The 15,268-nt window shown below is 36.4% G+C and overlaps 1 protein-coding gene across 2 annotated transcripts; it reads right to left on the bottom strand.

Moving 5' to 3' along the window:
* Positions 1-3,267: 3,267 nt before the first annotated feature.
* Positions 3,268-10,512, bottom strand: LOC103547280 (olfactory receptor 5P1). 2 transcript variants are annotated; one of them, XM_008514382.2, is made up of 2 exons: positions 10,502-10,512; positions 3,268-4,183 (listed from the first exon to the last, which is right to left on the bottom strand). In XM_008514382.2, the coding sequence occupies exon 2, from the start codon at positions 4,024-4,026 to the stop codon at positions 3,268-3,270; it is 759 nt and encodes a 252-aa protein (XP_008512604.2). In that variant the 5' UTR covers positions 4,027-4,183; positions 10,502-10,512. The 2 variants fall into 2 exon arrangements, with proteins under 2 accessions (XP_008512604.2, XP_070482832.1); XM_070626731.1 differs by lacking the exon at positions 10,502-10,512 and having other exon boundaries at positions 3,268-4,197.
* Positions 10,513-15,268: the final 4,756 nt, after the last annotated feature.

The following is a 15,268-nucleotide window of genomic DNA, read 5'->3' as shown; positions in this document are numbered from 1 at the left end:
ATTGCTTGCTATTGGTGTCTGAAGTAAGGGCAGGCTTGTGGGACTGAGTCCGTAAACCTGTGAAGTCTGACACTACCTCCTGGTAGTTACATCCAATTGAATTAAAGACTAGGGCATCAGATTAATGTTAGGATACTTAGAAAATATTGGTTTTCCACTTGGTTGGTAGAATGGAAAAAACACCACATATTTGCTGTTAAAAGTGTTGTGAGTAGAGAAATAGTTTTCCTTCACCCATTATTTAATCATTTCACATTTTAATTTATCCATTCGATCTTTTAGTCTTTGTTAGGTATTTTCCACTTAAAATTTGCAAAAATATTGTAGATACTCTACATTTTTACTTAGCAGTATATTATAAATATTTTCCATTTTGTTAGATTTTATTCTTATATCTTCCAATCTTCACTTCTCTCACTCCTTTACCATGAGACAAAGACTTTTATGGTCTAAATCTTGCTTTCCAAAGCTCTAAACAGTTGTCCCAGTATATGCTTTGAGTAGGGAGTTCCTGTATTCCAGAAAAATCTCTCCTCACTCTTTCCTGTCTCATAGTGATGATGTAAATGAGGGCAGACCATTACTCAAGAAAAACATCTAGTGCAATCTTTGACAACATTTCTATCTTTTTCATGTGTTCTAATTTCTTTATAAATCCACACTATAGAACTATGATTTTTGTTAACATATTAATTGTAATGCTTAGATTTAAAGTACCATTTTCAATTCCTACAAATAAAGGAGACTACCTTATGCCAAATGGGACTATTTGTTTTTCACATGTGTTTAATTATGGATAGACCTCTAGTCAAATCATATAATTGTGGTGTCCAGACATGATTTCCTAAGAGATGGGAATCAGTCCAGTTTTCCCAACCTCATATTTTTTTGGAGTCTTCACAACCTGGACATTCTTGGAGGTGGAGTTTGTTCAAAAGAATGATACACAGTAACAGCTTAGTCTTGATTACCCTGCTCAAAGCCTCTAGATCAGTAATAGTGCTAAAGTCATTAGACCACCTGTGATGTTATAGTATAAAGTGCATAGAACCAGAGGATTTGCTTACACGTTTCTCCAAATTATTTGATCTCTCTAATATTTAGTAGTCTAATTTGTAAATTGAGGTAAATTACAATAGCAACATCATGGGATTGCTGTGAAAATTATATGGAGAAACATAGCAATTTTGGACCCAGACTTTCGCATTCAAACACTGGTCCCACAACTTTTTTTTTTTTCGCATTTTATTTATTTATTTTTAGTTGCAGTAACATTGGGTTATTACATTATATAGCTTTTGGATGTACATCATAATATATTTCAAATTCTGTGTAAATTACATCATGTTCACCACCCCAAAACTAATTATGGTCCATCCCCTCACATGTGAGCCTAATCACCCATTTTGCCCTCCCCTCTTCCCCCATGGTAACCACCAATCCATTCTCCGTTGCTATGTGTTTGTTTGTCATTGTTTTTATGTTCTACTTATGAGAGAAATCATACAGTATTTGACTTTCTCCCTCTGGCTTATTTCACTCAGCATAGTACCTTCAACGTCCATCCATGTTGTCAGAAATGGCCAAATTTCATCATTTCTTATGGCTGAGTAGTATTCCATTGTGTATAAATACCACATCTTCTTTATCCATTTGTCCTTTGATGGGCACCTAGGGTGCTTCCAAGTCTTGGCTATTGTGTATAATGCTGCAATGAACATAGGGGTGCAGGTATCTTTATGCCTTTGTGTTTTCAAGTTCTTTGGATAAATACCCAGCAGTGGGATAGCTGGATCATATGGTAGATGTGTTCTTAATTTTCTGAGGATACTTCATACTGCTTTCCATAGTGGCTGCACCAGTTTGCACTCCCACCAGCACTGTACAAGTGTTCCCATCTTTCCATATCCTCTCCAACATTGGTTGTTTCCTGTCTTGTTAATTATAGCCATTCTGACCAGAGCGAGGTGATACCTATTGTAGTTTTGATTTGCATTTCCCTGATAGCTAATGATGTTGAGCATCTTTTCATATGCCTGATGGCCATCCGTATATCTTCTTTGGAGAAATCTCTGTTCAGATCTTTTTCCCATTTTTTAATTGGATTGTTGGTTTTATTGTTGTTGAGTTGTATGAGTTCTTTGTATAATTTGGATATTAACCCCTTATCTGATATATGGTTTGTAAATATCTTCTCCCAATTATTAGCTTGTCCTTTTGTTTTGTTGATGGTTTCCTTTGCTGTGCAGAAGCTTTTTAGTTTGATGTAGTCCCATTTGTTCATTTTTTCTTTTGTTTCCCTTGCCTGGTCAGACATGGGACTTGAAAATATGCTGCTAAGACTGATGTCAAAGACCGTACTCTAGAAGTTTCATGATTTTGGGTCTTACATCCAAGTCTTTAATCCATTTTGAGTTGATATTTGTGCAAGGTGTAAGGGAATGGTCTACTTTCATTCTTTTGCCTGTGGCTGTCCAGTTTTCCCAACACCATTTATTGAAGAGACTCTCCTTTCTCCATCGTATGCTCTTGGTTCCCTTGTCGAATATTAGCTGTCCATAAATGTGTGGGTTTATTTCTGGGCTCTCGATTCTGTTCCATTGATCTGTGTGTCTGTTTTTGTGCCAGTACCATGCTGTTTTGGCTACTATGGCTTTGTAGTATATTTTGAAATCAGGGAGTGTGATACCTCCAGCTTTGTTCTTTTTCTCAGGAATCCTTTGGCTACTGGGGGTCTTTTGTTGTTCCATATAAATTTTAGGGTTCTTTGCTCTATTTCTGTGAAAAATGTTGTTGGAACTTGGATAGGGATTGTGTTGAATCTATAGATTGCTTTAGGAGGTATGTGGTCCCACAACTTTCCAGCTGCATGATTTGGGGCAATGTTCTTAACGTCTCTGTACCTCAGATTATTTGTTTGTAAAAAGAAATAATAGTGCTATTTCACAGGGTTTTCATGAGGGATAAACCAGTTAATATATGCAATGGCCTTAGAACAAGGCCTGGCACATAGTTAGTTCAAATTATTGTTTGCTAAATAAATTAAATTTTAAAAAGTACTTGGCACCTAAAGGTGTTCAATAATAATGATAATTACTCCTATCATTATACTGATTTCAAGGTCTCCCTCAAGTAGTTTACAAGTATATATAAGTGAGAGTTAAAAAACGTGTGGTTTCACTTTAAGCAGTTAGCATTTTGTAGGTCCTAAGTGTGATGCTGGTAAGCAAAAATTTTACACGTCACCTGAAATGCTAAGAATGGATCCTAAGAATATATTCTGACAATTGTCTTTCTCAGAGCCTCCTTTACATCTCTGTTCCTCAGACTGTAGATGAGGGGGTTCAACATGGGGATCACCACTGTGTAGAACAGAGACACCACCTTGTTCTGGTCAGTTGAGTAGCCGGACTTGGGCATGACATAAATGAAGGTAATAGTTCCATAGTAGAGAGTAACTGCAGTGAGGTGGGATGTGCAGGTGGAGAAGGCCTTGTGTCTTCCTTCAATGGAACGCATCTTCAGGATGGTGATGAGGATGCAGACGTAAGAGAGAGCTATGACAAACACAGTAACCACGATGATGGAGCCAGAAGAAATAGAAGGGATAATTTGAATAATGGAGATATCTGAGCAGGAAAGTTTCAACAAAGGGGAGAAATCACAGAAAAAATGATCTACTTGATTTGGTCCACAGAAAGACAGACGCAATAGACAGCTAGTAAATGTCCAAGCATTCACACACCCACCCAGATAGGAAGTCCCCACAAAGAGAATGCAGATTCTCGGAGACATGTGGGTGGAGTAGAACAGGGGAGAGCAGATGGCCACATAGCGGTCATAGGCCATGGCAGCCAGCAGGAAGCACTCAGCTGTCCCAAATGTGACCACAGAATAGAGCTGAGCTTCACAGATAGTGACTGGGAGGGCCATTTCATGTCCAAGGAATCCTACAAGCATTAGAGGTGTGACTGATGTGGAATAGCCGATGTCCACAAAAGCCAAATGGCTGAGGAAGAGGTACATGGGAGAGTGAAGCTGTGGACAGCTTCTTATTAGAGTGATTATGCTTATATTGCCTACTAAGGTGGCAGCATAGATTCCTAGAAATATCACAAAGAATATGACACAGAGTGTAGGGTCCTTTGTTAGCCCCAAAATGATGAACTCTGTCACACTGGTGCGGTTTCTCACCATCTCTTTTGTGAATTTTTCCTGTTGAGGAAAATGGGAATGTTCATTAGTTTTGTGCTTTCTTTCAACGCATTCCTGGTGTTCTTTGATTATGCCTCAGACTCATTTACAGTGATTTCGTCCTCTGCCCAGCCTGTAAATATGGTGCTCACAGGACTTTTTTTCTTTGCATAAAAGGAAAAAGATATGATCTCACTTTCTGGGATCTCAGTTATATTCTTTTCTTTATCTAATACTTATTTTAAAACACATCTCTAACCTTGTCTCCTAAACAGATCTCTCTCCCAAGGTCCAGAACTACAGTTTCAATTATGTATTGGAAGTCTCCAATTGGAAATCCAACAGATACTCCAAACTCAGCTTCCTCCATACTAAACTCATCCTTTTCTTGGACCAGTTTTCCTATATTCTATATCTGTGGAATGACAAGACTGTCCACCCAATCTGTCACGTCTGAAATGTGAGAATCATCCCAGCCTTCTTCTTCTCATTGTCCCACATCTAATAAAAATCCTACTGATTCTACCTACATTTTAGCTCCCAATTTTATTTCTTCATCTCCTCACTTCCATTCGTAGCGTCCCTACTTTAGTCAAGGCCCTGGTCATTCTCCTCTTTATTGTATTTATCTGTTTACCTTCTGTATTCATTCTTATCCCCTTAAAATTCACAGTACATCTGCCACAGTGATCTCTTGCCAAAGTGAAAAAAATAGATGATGCCAAAGGGATTCTTTTAAGTCTTTCAGTGCTTTCTCAAGCCTTCAAGATGAAACCTAACCTTTTTAGCACAGCACAGTGCACACTTTCTGATACATGCCCTGCTGTAATTAATGATTGGGAAGTGTGAAGTGTAAATAAGCAAACAACAACAAAAACCATAACCTAGTATAAATAATGGCAATCTAGACATCTTCAAAACTGTATGTATGTTTCTGCTGTATGTATCAGAAAGTGCTACATACATACCAGAGAGATTGCTGGTCTCTCAGGTTATTTCCATCCAACATGCACTCATCCAACCTTCCTGAACCATTTAGAGTCCCCACAAGGCAGTCCAGTCTCTTTTGCCTTTGTTCCTTTTTCTCCTGTTTGGATAGCTCCCAACCTCCCACCATGATTACTCTGGGTTATTTCTACTCATTCTTCAAGATTCGTTTCTCTCCAAAGCCTTCTCTGACTTTTAAGCATTAATCAGATAACTTTTATTTGTGTTGACATCAGTTTTGAAGATGTCTAGATTGCCATTATTTATACTAGGTTATGGTTTTTGTTGTTGTTTGCTTACTTGCGCTTCACTCTTCCCAATCATTAGTTACATATTCTTGTCAATAACTGTGTATTTTATCCCTGTATCACATAACTAGTGCATGGGAATAAAATGCGCTGAAGAAAAATTTGTTAAGAGTGAATGCATGATTGTTGTAATGAATATGCTGTGGGGTACCACAGAGAATATAACTGGGTTCCCTCTCCAGAGGAAACAGGCCTTGTAGAGAAGAAAGACACTGAAGATAGTAATAATAGTATAAGCAAAGTAATAGCTTATTTTGATTCTAAATAAAAATTGTACAACCATGTTGGTGAAAAACACTTTAAAATTCAAAAGAAACATTACTCTCAAATCTGGCTATTATCACACAGGTCAAGTATTGTACATTTGGTAATTTTTTCCAGGAATTTTTCACTTTGGATATATTTTAAGATAGCTTTTTATAACATTGTAGATAAATTTTTCATACTGGTATTTTTACTTTACATTTCAGAAGAAGAATTTTATAACATTATATTTCTTCACAAACATAATTTTTGAGATCTGCATGATAATGCATTGAGTGACTAGATCTTAATTTAATCATCCATTAATTTTGCACATTTAAATGTTCAAAACTTTTTACTATCAGAACTACTAATCCCACAAATTGGATGAAGCGTCAGGAGGATAAAATAAAATGTAATACATTTTTAAATTAATTCCATGCCTAGGTATTTTTCTTAAGGCATACTCAAAAGAAGTAAATTCTATGCTCTAAGGTAAGTATATCTCCGTGATTTGCAATCATGAAAATCCTAAACCAAGGTGCTCAGTGGTCAATGTTTTGTTGAGTCTTGGCTGCATTTTCATTAAAAAGCTTATTACCTTCATGTATTGCCCTTGTGTTGTGACAAAGGCAAAGTTCCTGTGTTTTGAAGCAGTCCTGAGACAGTAAAATTAATGATAAATAATAAGGGAAGACCCAGAGAAAGTACTACAGTCTAATCCAAAAATTCCAGGGCATACTAAAGATTCAGTGAAAATTAGAAAAGAAAGTTATATTTATTAAAAGTATAAATTTTTTAAAGCATTTCTTTCAAATATTATAAAATAAAAAGTTTCAAATTGCAATTTATTTTAGTGATCTAAAAATTTCTCTCTTGCCCATATTTTCTTTCTATTAATTTCAGCTAAATAACAATTCCTACAGGTAAGATTTACAGATTTACAAATACTTTGTGCATGCATTTTCTTTTAATTTTTTTACGTGTAATTAACAACTAAAGAAAAACTCACCAACAAATCTTTAACAATCCTTCACAATCTATTTGGATTTATTTTAATTTGGGGGCATTTGTAAGTAGTATTTACATATTTGTAATCATAGTATATATTGCATTTTGTGACTTACATTTTTCCTTAATATTGTCAGTAAAATAATCCAAAATTCCTGAGTAATCTTCATAACCAAAATACTAGATGGAATATATATATCAAACTCCTAGTATGGTATTCACAGAGTTTCATAATGTATCCCTGATTACTTTTCTAAGCTTATCTCCCCAGATATGCTTCCTTGAAACTTTTGTGCTTTTAAGAGTCACGTTAACATGACACTGGAATTTTCTGCTCAGTGTTATTGGTTCTAATTTTCATAGAAAGACTGCTAACAACATTATGTCAGTTCTTAAGATTTTAAAATTTATCATAAATGATAAATAGTACCAATTATCTTCAAAGTGTCTTCATTTCTTAAAAATTTAATTTTTTTTTACTTTAGAATAATAAATCATTTAGTATGTCCAATGGTGGGACTTAGTTCTTTGACTGAATGAATTGTGAGGTATAATGAACTGAATAGGTGAGAACCTGCAGCTCATTAAAGAGTGTGTTCTATCTCTTCTCTGACTGATCTTCATTAAGTGCACTTAGATTACTGTAATAACAGGCAGCTTACTGCCATTGGTGTTACTTCCATCATTAAAAGTCTGTTTTTAATCTTTATCAACTGATCCCTTATGAGTTTAATGGTACAAACCATCTCCTTTCTATTAAGAAAACTTCGAAGTATTTGAATACAGCTAGTGTTCCTATGCTGCCTTCCTTCTTCTAAAATTAAGCATCTGTAATTCCTTTGGCCACTATACCTGTGGCCAACTTTTCAGATCACTCCCAATTTTCCTTGAAAGCCTCTGAACATACTCTGGTCTGAGGAATGGGGCCAAGCACTAAGCAGCATTAGTACTGTTTGCCTTCTGACTGAAGCTGTGTGAGCCTCAATCTGTGCTGACAGCAGAGTCATGGAGACTGGAGCCAGAAAACTCAGATCCTGGGCCACCATGGGACAGCTGTTTTAACTTGTACCTGACACTTAATTTCTCTGACTCGGTTTTTCCATTCATAAATGGGAATAATTGGCCCTATAGTGCAGCTTTGTTGTGAGATGAAAAGAAATGAAATCTGTAAAGTACTCAAAGGTGTTTGGTCATACGTGGTAGGTAAAAAACTATTTTTCATTAAGTAAAAATGAAGTGTTGGTAGATTTTTGATTATTTAATTTTCAATGAGAAGCATAATATAATTTTTTTCCAACACTTGTCAGGAGAATTTTACCACAAATCCAGAAAAAAGTCAGGAAGTACAGTAGCTGATGCCTTCTTAGCTCTGAACTATGCCATTCAGATGCATAATACGACAGCTGATTCTTGTTTCCTCTCCACTGGTCACCTAGAGTTCTTTTTAGAGCTCTTTCTTTTGGCATCCCATTAATGCTTGTCCACCTGGGTCAGGATCTCTGACTCTCAGCTATCCTTTCATTCAGTGCATGGGTCACTTTTGATGATGAAAAGAGGGCATAGGCAAGCCTCACCCAACCTGAATATTAGGTGGTTTCTTCCTGATTTCCTTTTCAGAGTTTCAGTTACACAAGCTTAGCAGTGGCTTTGGCTGCCGCAGACCATTTGCACTGCTCTGAGGACTGCTGGGCAGTTTGGTTTGGGTGCCCAGAATGTCCATTCTGCCGTGCATCTCTTGCTGAGGCTACAGTTTCCACAGGGTCAAGAGCTAAAGTTGGTGAGTTTCTTTTATTTCTAATTTCTCCCTGAGCAAGTAAAAATTTAAAGAAAATCCATGAATGTTACACTCACCTTTCAGAACCAGAATTGTTGATGCTGAATTCCAAAGAGAACTTTATAAAGCAGATGTTTTCCATTGAGTTTTATAAGTATTGTGGGCTGAATACTCGACAATGTAAACCACTGAATACTCTGATGGGTCAAGGAACATAGTTACGTACATGGTGTGAGGATGAGGGTGGGTGTCTTTGTGTGTGTGATGAGAAGGAAAGGAAGGCTTTAACGGAACATGACAAATCCCCTAAGGCTGTTATTTCTAGCCCCTTTGAGAAAAAGGTCCTTGAATTTGTTGTGGAGAAATGACTTGTGGAGCAGGGTGACTCATTAAGGCCAGACTACCCTCCACAAAGGGGCACCTATACGCCATGATGTTATTTGAAATTCCTTCTTCCTTGTTTAATGAAAATGAAGGGGAAAGTTCTTGGTTTTCCTGAAGCATGCCCAACATTCAGGACAATTATCCTGTCTGCTTGATTGGTGTCAGTAGGATGATGCCCAGGTACTTTCCAATTAAAATAAAATTTGATTTGAATTGAAACGGAGCATTAGAGTTGAAGGAGGGAACAGTGAGGAAAAAAATTATTACTTTGACTTAGTGACTATTTAGCAGTAGAAAAAAATTAAGACGATGTTTTCTGGAATTCAGTATACACAGGGTTGTCTCCTATTTAAGTGCCCTGGAACTCATTTCTTCCCACCCATCAATAGAACAATGCAAGAAGTTCTTCTTACACATCAAAGCACCCATATTCCCTTGAAGCAGCAGGAAATAGCCAAGTACATTAGGTACCTCACCTTTCTTTACATGTCTCTAAGGGATACCTTTGGATCCATGATTCCTGTGGCTCTTTTGACAAGTTCTGGTGGGTAGAGGCATCTCAAAGTGATTTATTTTGCTTATGCAGCCACCATTTTTCACCCTCTAGTTCCATTCAGAGTTGAACTCAATTACTTCTTGCACCATTCCTTTGTCCCAGACCCTTCTAGGATTGTCTGACCCCACGTGGGAATTTGTCCTTCAGCCTAAAACCATCAAAATATTTTCTGCAGTACATAAGCTGCCTCACTTCATCAGTCCTATTCAAAAGTACTTAAAATTTTTAATAGAGTGGATTCCAACATCAGAATAAGAGGAAGCAGGTGCCAAATCTCCAGAACTATGGTTGTCAGAAGATCTGCATCCTGTTCAGTTCTTCTTCAACATGAAATTGATTTATTGGTCTTTTTGGTCAGTGGCAGTGACCAGTACTCTATAAGCTCTGAGAATTTGTACATCCATCATTCTTTTAATCATTGGTTTATACAGCCTGTCAACCAACTAAATTGGGTCCCCACTCACCAAAGCACAAAACAAAACAAAACAAAAAACTCCAACCCATATGGAATTTGTCACATAGTGTAAGCAGTAGTCCAATGAAGACATCTAGAAGCTGTTTCAGAAATGTAGGAGAAAGAATGACTAACTTTGCCTCTTCCCTGGTCAAGGAAGTTGGCATAAATAGAAGGTCCAGGTATTAACAAAAGATGTATTTCCAAGTATCCTGGTGGAAGCTTTGTCCAGAGACTTGGACAAAGAATTATTGCACTAGAAATTTGACTGGACATGGGGACAAAAGTCAGTGCCAGCAGGGCTCTAATTCCATTTCTGTAGATAAAACAGTCCCCTTAACTGAAGACATTAGATAATGGGGAGAAAGCCATGGAGTTCTATGAGTAAGTAAGCAGAAACAAATCGCAGTCCACTGTTACTCAAAATGTAGTCCATGGACTGGTGCCAGTTGGCAGTTTATTATCAGTCCATGATGCAATAAGGACAGAATTTGAGGGTAACCATGATACCAACACTGATATCAGTTTCCCTACGTTAAACCCAGCATATATGGGGTTAAAACCAAAACACTCATTCCCTGCTTGCTCCCTGGCTTCCTGGATCCAGAATCCACTATCCTCCATGGAGACATACACCACCAAGGACAAGCACCTGGATTCATTATCTCCGCCCCACAAAGAGATACAGGCTGATGGGAAAGCTGCTGACCAGCAAGGTCATGGGCTCCCTCCTCTCTGCAAGTAGTCTCAAGGCCAAAGACAGGCTGGTGGGAAAGCTCCAACCAGCAAGGCCATATGCTCCGACCTCCCTTACCTAAAACCCCAAATAAAAACCCTTCCTTTTAGCTTTTCAGGGAGTTTTGGATTTCAGCATTTGCTGCCCTCTCTCCTTGCTCAGTGCTGTGCAATAATAAAATTCCTACTTTCTTCCACTACACCCGATGTCAGAGATCGGCTTGCTGTGCAATGGGTGAGCAAACTCATTTCAGGTTCGATATCAACCATTTATGATTACTGACAGACGAGGAGTGTGGGTTCATGTCTGGGAACTGAACCTGGGCTGCTGAAGCAGAGGGTACCAAACTTAACCACTAGGCCACAAGGGCTGGCCCATATATGCACTTTTTATAGCAATTTGAGAGAGTAATTTAAGTTTGTTGAATGTAACAGTTAAAACTTGGGTTTAGGACCAACAAGCTGGTGTAGTGGTAAAGTTTGCATGCTCCAATATGGTGGACAAGGTTCCCGGGCTTGGGTCCCAGGCATGAACCTAGTACTGCTTGTCGAGCCATGCTGTGGAGGGATGCCACATAAAGTAGAGGAAGGTTGGCACAGACGTTAGCTCAGAGCCAATCTTCCTCACACACACACACACAAAATTGAGTTTATAATTTCTATTTTAGTTTTTCTTATTTAATATTTTTAGAAATTCTGGCTTTTTATCTTTCTAAAAATTATCAATCCGTGGAGACTTGGAAAAAAAATGATGCTCTAATTGAATAGTTTAAAAAACAAATGTGGCCTTTATAACCAGAAGACCTGGGTCCAGTTTAAGGTGTATGAACTCAGGAAAACTGTTTAACCTCTTAGAGACTCAATTTCAATATCTATAAAATGGATTTAATAACTCCTATCTCATATGCTGGTTATAATTTTAAGTGAGATAGCATATAATTACATATAAAAGTTAATTGAAGTTATTTATGTATCTCAAACATGTGACAAATAGAACAAAGTGACTCAGTTTGTTGACTCTGATAAATCACATTCATCAAGTTGAGAGATTATTACCTTTTGCAGATTATTCTACTTCCTCCTCAGTCCCAAACTTTTCCTCCTTTGAGATTTATGGTATTCCAACTGTGGCACCTCCTGTCTGCCCCATTGATCTCCCTGCTTCTCCTCATTCCCTGAGGACTTTAGCACCTGCATCACAACTTTCCTCTCCATCTCTGTCTTTGTCATCAGCAAGGGCAACTTCTAACCACTTGAATGTCTTAACCGATAACCTGACCTCAAACTTCTTCTACTTTCTTGACTCCAGTAACTTTCATTCATCCACACTCTACTTATGAAACCTCTATCATATTTATACCCTAAATCTCAATAATTATCAGTTCTATTCCACCACTTAAATAGAAATACATAAAATTAAAAATATGACTTTAAGTCCTTATTAGACAAAGGCCAACAGAAACAAACATGTAGTCCAACAAAATCAAATTTATTGGCTCAACGCAGAGCGAGAGGGCTCTTCAAAGCACCTTCACGTTTTTCAACAATGGCGAGAAGGCATATGCCTTCTGAAAAGTTTGGATTCTTATTAAAGGATTGTGAGGAAGGGGCTAGGGGATTTGGGGATCAGTTCTTGACTGGTTGTTGTTTCTGAGGTGAGATTAGGAGAAGGGACTAATCTAGGATTGGACACTGTCATGAGATGATGGCAATTCAGCAATTGGATATCTCCAGCATTAGGTGAGAATAGCACATCAGACCTGGGTGCATTATTGGTAAGAAAACAGTAGTCACTAAAAGATTAGATCATTGTGGTGTTTTTACAGCTGCTGCATAAACTTGGAAGAAACGATGTTTTCTCTTAACTTCATAGCTAGATTACTTGGTGTCTGTCCAACCAGCTTCATGAATGACAAGGATGCTTTCGTTTATCATCCCTAACAAGTTATGTTTTTCTGCAAATATTTATTTCCTTTTATTTACTAAATTTATTGAAATAAAATTGTTCATAATATCCATTTGTAACCATCTTAATATCTAAAGAATGTGTAGTTATGCTCCCTTTCATGTCTTATTTAGATTATTAATATTTTTACTTTCTTCTTGATTAATATTCCTATTGACTGTTCAATTTTATTAATCTTTTCAAACAATGAAATTACAGACTTCTTTATTTTCTCTATGGGACATAATTTCTATTTCTTTGATCTATGTTCTTTCATGTTTTATATTTTTTTAATTTATTTTTTTCTTTTTCATGCTTCTTGACATGGAAGCTTATACTTTTGCTTTCAGTCTTTTCTTGAGGTTGGTTGCCAACACTTTATCCTGAGTATGTGGCATATTTTCCCTTTTTTTCCCATATGCTAGTAATTTTGAATGATGCCATGGATATTGTGAAGGATAGGTTATGGAGAGTCTGGATTGTGTTATATTTCTCTCAAACATAGTTATTGTGTGAATGTACCACAATTTCTTTACCTGTTCAGTCAATGATGGACATTTGAGGATTTTGTAGTTTTTGGCAATTATGAATAAAGCTTCTATAAATATCTCCATACAGGTCTTTGTGTGGATATGTGTTTTCATTTCTCTTGGATAAAAACCTAGGATTGGAATTGTTAAGTGTTATGGTTAGTGTATGTTTAACTTTATAGGAAACTACAAACTTTTTCTCAAGATGGCTGTACCATTCTCAAAATGGCTGTACCATTTTGCATTTCCACAAGCACAGTATTTAAGTTCTGTTTGCTCTGTGTCCTTTCCAGCACTTGGTATTCTCAATCAAAAAAAAAGAAAAGAAAGGCCAGCCTAATACGTTTGTAGCATTAACTCATATATTTTCATTTGCATTTCCCTAGTGACCAATTGTGTTCAACATCATTTCAAGTGCTTATTTGCCATCTGTTAGGTCTTCTTTGGTGAAGTGTCTGTTCAAATCTTTTACCTATTTTTAAAAAGTGAGTTTCTTGTTCTCATATCATTGAGTTATGAGAGTTCTTTATATATTCTGGGTACAAATCATTTAATTAATACGTGTTTTGTAAATATTTTATTTCAATTTGTGTCTTCTCATTTTATTTTCTAACAATGGCTTTTGAAGTTATGAAAGCCTTAATTTTTCTGAAGTCCAGTTTATCTATTATTTTTGTGGTTCGTGTGTTTGGTGTCATATTTAAGAAAATTTTTCCTCAGCCCAGGTCAATAAAATTTACCTATGCTTTCTTTTTCTTGAAATATTATAACGTTGGTTTACATTTCATTCTAGGATAATTTTGCCTTAATTTTTGCTTTATGTGTGAAGTAGGTATTGGGATGGGATATTTTTTAATGGTTGTTGACTTCTTCCAGCACACTTGGTTGAAAATCTTTTCTCCATTAAATTTCATTGTCTTCTCTTCAAAAAAGTCAATGGACAATATATGTATAGATCTATTTTTGGGACTCTCTATTCTGTTCCGTTGATCTATATGTTTATCCTTATGACAATACTGCGGTCTCTTGATTACTACAACTTTATGGTAAGCCTTGAAATCAGATAATAGGAGTCTTTCAAATTTGTTTTTGCTTTGCAAAATTGTTTTGACTACTCTAGGTCCATTTCTTTTCCATATAATTTTGGAATGTTTGTCAATTTCTACAAAAAATTACCAAAACTTTCATTGCTATTGCATTGAATCTATAGATCATTTTAGGGGACAGTCAACATGGTAACATTGGTGCTATTGTAAATGGTACTGACTTTAAAAAATTTAATGTGTTTTTCACTTTCAACTGTTCATTGCTACTATACACTTGATTTTTTATTTCTGTATATTGACCTTGTATGCTGTGACTTTGTTAAACTAAATTATTCTAGTCACTTTTAAAAAATTACCAGTTAGCAGCTTAAAACATACACATACACATGCATACACATATACTTAGTGCACACATATTTTCATTTCTAGTTTACTTCATCCCTTCGTATAAAGCCAGATTATAGCCTGGAATTATTTCTTAGAGCTTATTATTTTTTCTGATCATTTATCTGCACTTTCCTATTTTCTGCATAAACAATCATCTCGTATGACACTCTATTTCTTTATGTCCAATCGTTATGCCTTTATTTCTTTTTCTTGCCTGATTGCTCTAAGACTTCCAATACTATGTTAAATAAGAGAGGTGAAAGTGGGCATGCTTGTCTGCTTCCTGGTCTTAGAGGGATAGCTTTCAGTTTTTCTCCATTGAGAATGATATTAGCTGTGGGTTTGTCATATATGGCCTTTATTATGTTGAGGTATCTTCCTTCTATATCTGTTTTATTTAGAGTTTTTATCATAAATGGGTGGTGTTTCTTGTCAAATGCTTTGTCAACATCTATTGAGATGTTCAAGTGATTTTTATTCTTCATTTTGTTAATGTGGTATATCACATTGATTGATTTGCAGATGTTGAACCATCCTTTCATCTCTGAAATAAAACCCACTTGGTCATAATGTGTCATCTTTTTAATGTATTGTTCTATTTGATTTACTAGTGTTTTGTTGAGGATTTTTGCATCACTGTTAATCAGTGATATTGTCCTGTAATTTTCTTTTTTTGTGTTGTCCTTGTCTAGTTTTTGTATCAGGATAATATTG

Source organism: Equus przewalskii, chromosome 6 (assembly GCF_037783145.1).
Source record: "Equus przewalskii isolate Varuska chromosome 6, EquPr2, whole genome shotgun sequence".
Taxonomy (NCBI): domain Eukaryota; kingdom Metazoa; phylum Chordata; class Mammalia; order Perissodactyla; family Equidae; genus Equus; species Equus przewalskii.
The sequence above is the reverse complement of the archived record's forward strand: the minus strand, read 5'-3'. Positions and strand labels throughout refer to the sequence as shown.